A 6,000-nucleotide genomic window follows, 5' to 3' on the forward strand; every position below is an offset into this window, starting at 1 on the left:
CTAAATTATTAATGTAGCTTTATTTCTGGTTTTCTAGTCTTCTTCTTCTTCTTACCGTTTAGATCCCAAATCATCATCTCATTCTCTCCCTCATATCACACACACATCACAACCTTCACAACATTCTTCTTGCAATGCACCAAAACACAACATCCTCAAACAACAAAACCTAACATAATCAACACCATGAAACTTTTCTCTAGAGCTCAAGCAACACCCCAATACAAGTAAATCAAATATACTCAAGAAAACCTCTAAGGCACAATGTGAAACCTCACAACCTCCTCAAGCAAAGCATTAGGATAGTGACAACCGCCTCCAAGCTCCAATCTCGGTGGAAAGAAAATCGTGACAGAGCTCACATTCCAGCGTCTGGATGTCGTCATACTTGGCATCGACAACGGCGAAGGGGCGAGGAACACCGTCGATGGAAATGAACCCTTCTTGGAAGATATTCAGGTGTGAGATCATGACGCAATTGATGCGGACCGTTTGATTGCAGCGATCGGTTTTCGTGATGGAGAGGCTCTTATTTCGGTAGAGAGTCACAAGCAGGAGCCTTGGGGCGCGTTAACGAGGTCGTCGATGGTGGCCCGGAGCGGCGAGGTGTGGTACTGGAGGAGGCTCTTGAGAAGGTGAGGGGGGAGAGAGGCATTGGAGAGGTGGGAGTCGGCGATGGTGAAGATGGTGGAGTTCGGGGAGGAGAGGAAGTGCTCCGATGAGATTTGGAGGAGGGCCGTTGTGACAGTGAAGCCGGAGGCGCGAAGGGCTCTAGAGGCATTAAGGGAGATGAAGTGGTTCACGGCAGGGGTGGAGTTGGAGCTGTAGCTAATGATTGAGAAGTCGTTGAGGACGAGGGTGAGGGTGAAGTAGAAGACGGCATGGGTGGGGGAGGAAGTAGATCAGAAGAAGAAGAAGAAGAAGAAGAAGAAGAAGAAAAAGAAGAAGAGGAAGAGGAAGAGGAAGAAGAATGAGAATAGAGATATAATGGTCTTTTTGTTGTGTGAGTTTGTTTTCTTTTCTTTTTTAAATGGGCACGTGATGCACATGTTAGCAAACTAATGGCTATGTGCCAGAAAATGGCATCCGACCACTCGTTGATAGTAATAATGAGTTTGGATACTATAGTGGTAGTTTTATAAGTCTGGGTACCACATTGACATTTCTATCAGAGTTCAGATGATAAGAGCACTTTGTGCGACGTTCTTAACATGCTTTACCTCTATTTGTACTTTACTTAGCCATTATTCTTATAATATTGAGTCGTTGAGTCGAATTAGGAGTCTATGGTGGTGTTGGTTGCATTTTGGTGCTAAAACAGACTAAAAAGCGCAAAAATTATCGAGAGTTATATTTAGAGTAAGATTCCTTGTTGAACTAGGAAACCTAATTAAATTAGGAGTCTTCATTATTCGACATTTCTATAGCATTTGTGATATGTTGAGAATCTTTTTTACATTGGGAGTCCTTTTTGTACTAGGAAACGTACCAATTTGGAAAGTCCTACTTGAACTAAAACTCTTATTCCGTAACTTTCCTAATTGAACTTTCATATTCTAGTAACTTACTTATTCGAGCAAGTTCCCTGTTGTGAAATAGAAACTTTCCTAATTTAAACGAGCTTATCTATTACATATGTATCTTTTTAAGAATATAATTGTCTACATTGGAATAAATTTATCTATTACCTTGTTTTTATTCATTTTTTTCTTATTTTTCAGAATTTAAAGAAGAGATAATGCAACTAGAATTGAGGAGTCCTATTCTGTGCTACCCTTGGAGACAATCAAAGAGAATTAAATGAAGAATCAAGGCATGAAGGAGTCATGGAAGGATAATGCACAACTGAAAAAAAGAAGAGGAAATGAAGGAGCAGCCATGAGAAAGAAAAGAAGAAGAAGAAAAAGATAAAGGTGGAGACTAATTAAATTGAAAAGAAGGAGAGGATAATATGGAGGGATTAATACAGCTGAATTACTATGAGAAAAATGAGGATAAAGGAGGAAATTCGTGGAAAACAAATCAGAATTAAATGAGGAAGAAGATATGCAATTAAAGTCTAATGCTTGTCAGAATCAGACATCTGCTAGTGCTTGTCATCCACTTTTGACGAACTCCTATTGACAGCTCACGATGAGCCAGATAGCCTACGATATATGGATAGAAAGTTACGGAAGTCTAGTTTCCAATGCAATTGGAATCACCTCAATAGCTATTTTATAATGACAATTATGACGAAAACAATGCACATATGTTAGTTCTGACGTTTTTTTCAAAGAAAAGAAAGGAAAAGACTTTGAGTGAAAGAAAAGATCCTTGAGATATTCTTGGAGATATACCTTCTAATTTTCCTCTATATATAGAATAACCTAGCTCCAGAAAAATGATCACTTTTCCCTTTACAAAATAATACCAAATCTCTGCTGAATTCTTTACTCAAACACCTACAAAAAGTCAGCAGTTCCTTTCACCACTTAATTCACATTTCCTACCACCACCTCACAGCTCTAGCGTTAAGCAGAACCGTGTGACACTCCACCATTCATGCCGAGTAGTCCCCTTTGGAGCAGAGCCCACCAAAACCACTCTAAAATGTGATTCTTGCAACCTTCATCATGGTTCTGTTGATCTTTGTAGTTTCATATTTATTTTTGTATGAACGATTTGGATTTGTGTTTATGTTTAGTATTTGGTTTTATATATTGCTCATAGATTTTCAGAACTTGTTTCGTTTATTGTTGAGACTATGCAACTATTGTTCGATCTATTATTGATAAGTTGTAATTTTATTCTTGCATTCGACATTCTATTTTGCTTATCTTGGATTATTTTCAGATGTGTGCACATGAACTTAGTGCTTGAATGCCTTTTTGTGATTGTGTTTGGGTGCTGGTTTCACATCAATCATATTGATACAAATCGAATCATGCCCTAAGTAGATTCGGTTTGTGTTAATTAAAGTGGAAAAATTCTGGAAATTTACATGTATCTCATGGTGAGTGACGCCACTCTGTTAACATGTCTCCGTTAAAGATTTAGTATTTTAATGTGATCTTGTTTGATTTCTACGCTGAGTGTTTTTAAAAGTTGATTGCATGTAATTTAGTTGAGGCCTAAGTCAACCTAAACGACATTAGAAATCTTACATGATTAGATTATTTCCCTAAAGCTCTAATTATATCGGTGTCTAATGAATTTGTGAATAAGTATGTTAGAATGCATGTTTAGAACCAAATCCGTAATGGTATTGAACTCTCGTGATTTCGGGTTTTGTTTGGTGAAGAGATAAAGTCGATCGTATAAATAGTAGTTTAGGTTTTATTTTTACGTAATAAATAGATAACTATTCTTTTTAATCCCTTATTATTTATTAACACTAAAAGTTTAGAGTTTCGTTTAATTTCCTAAACTGAACGATCCATACTTATTTTATAATAACGATAACATTTTACATGATTTATTATGAGCCCATCATTAGGTATTTATGTACTTATGGTGAGCTTGAAATTAACAAACAACTATCTTAACATAATATTCCATAAGAACAATAATCTTGATAGAGGCTAGCTAGCTGCTTGGCAGCTTGGGGCTAATTAAGATGAATTGATGAAAGAATCCCAAAGTAAGTAATTAAATGACCCCTTTTTGTTTTCTTCAAGAGCTTATCCTGGCATCCCAGCACATGTCTTTTATGTGGGTCGACCAGTGGGCAAGGAATCTAAGCGGCGGCCATATTTCGACGATCGTGAAGGCGTGGTTTGGGAGCCTCCTCCCCCACCTGAGTCGCACCTCGACGTCTCGCAGCAAAGTACTGTCTGCATTCATGATCTCGTTTTACAAATCTTGTAATGAGGAGGATGTTTTGACTTTTGAGCGTCGGTTGGGTTGGAGGAGAAGGTGGTTGTGGTTCCATTAGCAGTTGATATATATATATATTACCACTGCTTTATTGGTTTTTATTTAATTAAATATTCAAAACTCATAATATCATCTAAATATTATTTATTTAATTTGAAGAGTCATCACATCGTATTTAAGAGTTGTGAAGAGTTCTATAAATACTTAATTCTAAAACAAAGAGTTAGGAAGTATCTGTATTGCTCTCATTCTCTTACTATTCATCTTATTCATTTCTATTCCTATATTCTATTTTTTGGACAATAAGATAAACATTTGACACCCCGTCTACTGTCTAGTTGTGTAAAGCGGATTAGACATTATTTGAGATTATAAGGGTTTTATCTTAGAATTTATAGACGACCGTCAATACCCGCACGAGAGGAGGCGTCTACGGCTTTAGACAACGAGTGCCTACTTGATTCTTCAATTCTCTTCTTCTTTATATCATTTGTGATTATATTACATGCCTACTTGATTCATTTACTTGATTATACTTATTTGTTATGATCATGTGTTTACTATTTCCAATATTAGCCATGGAAGAGAAGAAGCGCGCAATGCTTAAAGTACGTTTAGACTCTTATAGCTATGGTTTTTCGAAACTTGAGAAGCAAGAATACTTTATATAAGAAGTTAAGAACTTGGTTTTCCTAGTTCTTATGGGACTGGTAGCATTGAGATTGAACAAAAACAGTTGAAGAATCTCTCTTCAATCTTAAATTAATCGTTTTTCCCAATTTGATTGATAGAAACTAGCATTTTGTAAGCGTAAACAACTTATTCATGTATATTTAGTTTTAGTTATATGGTTTTTTTTTACCCATAACTACAGTTTAGTAGCATTGTAGATATATTAAACTTCCTCAGGTGTCCTCATCCTAGCACAATTAATCTTTGAATTCATTTAGTATAAGGATTCACTCACTCTGTACCCATATAAACATATGAGCTAGCTTGCTAGCCCATCGTTAATTAAGTAGAAGAATCCAGGTATTTAGTTCTCTTGGCAAAGCGTATCTGATCTAGCACAACTTCAACCAATAATGGCTACTCTGACCAGAGTCGAGTTCGTACCATCCGCGCCACCATATCCATATCAATCCCCACCACCACCACCACCACCACCGGACCGCCCTAACAACCCCCAGACCATTAGGTCAACTAGACGCACCTCCCTAGGAAAACACATCTGCAACGTCGTGACCCTTGTCTTCTTAGTCGCAACCGTGGTCAGCTTCATCGTTTGGCTACTCTATTGGGATAGAATGAGGAGTGTATATCTCCCCCAGTTCAAGGTGGAATCAGCCACCGTCTCCCAACTCAATTCAGAAGGCTCCTTATTGACCTCCACATGGGACATCACTCTCCTCGCCACTAACCCTAACCGCAAACACAAAATCTTCTTCGACAACGCCCTTGCAGGGGTCGCCTACCTTTACGGTGACACCTCTATTCTGCTAGGGCAAACGCAGCCGTTGCAACGTCACTTCTCTTTGGATGAGAGGAACAACGGACGTGTTGACATCAAGCTAGAACTGGTGAGGAAATCGTTTGCTGATGGCGTGGTGAAACAAATCTCCAATGACAGGTCTCGCAGATTGGTGAGGTTTGATGTTGCACTTATTGCTTATGAAAAGTTTAAGGCGCGGCTGGTGCCTTCAATTCATTATCGGCTAAAGCTGTTATGCCCGGTTGATTTTGGGTTTCCGGGGAATAATGTGACCGGAGTGTTGACGGGTCTGTCTCGTTGCACTACTGTACGTTGATTCCGTTTGATGAGTCTTATGGTATGTGCATGATAGTTGGTTTTTGTAAAACCTTGTTTATGACCTTGGCTATAAGTTTCAATTTTTTTCTTATGAATTAGTGGTTTGCTAAATTTTGGATTAGTGGCTGAGATTAGTATTTCAGTTTGACATATGGCGTTTTACCTATAAAAAAAACTCTCAGATATGCATATGTACTTTCAACAGCCTAGTATTCAAACTTGTTCGCTGTACTCGTACGTTAGGGTTTTTTTTTTTTTTTTTCCGAAGTCATCGAAAGAATCAGTATATTTGCATTAGTCCAACTTTTTTGAGTACCGTCCACGATCATAAC

The 6,000-nt window shown here is 38.0% G+C and overlaps 1 protein-coding gene across 1 annotated transcript; it reads left to right on the top strand.

The window, feature by feature from the left end:
- The first annotated feature begins 4,943 nt into the window (after positions 1-4,943).
- On the top strand, positions 4,944-5,666 carry LOC126797120 (uncharacterized). The gene has a single exon (XM_050523796.1). The coding sequence runs from the start codon at positions 4,944-4,946 to the stop codon at positions 5,664-5,666; it is 723 nt and encodes a 240-aa protein (XP_050379753.1).
- The last annotated feature ends 334 nt before the right edge of the window (positions 5,667-6,000 follow it).

The sequence above is a fragment of the Argentina anserina genome, chromosome 6, assembly GCF_933775445.1.
Source record: "Argentina anserina chromosome 6, drPotAnse1.1, whole genome shotgun sequence".
NCBI lineage: Eukaryota > Viridiplantae > Streptophyta > Magnoliopsida > Rosales > Rosaceae > Argentina > Argentina anserina.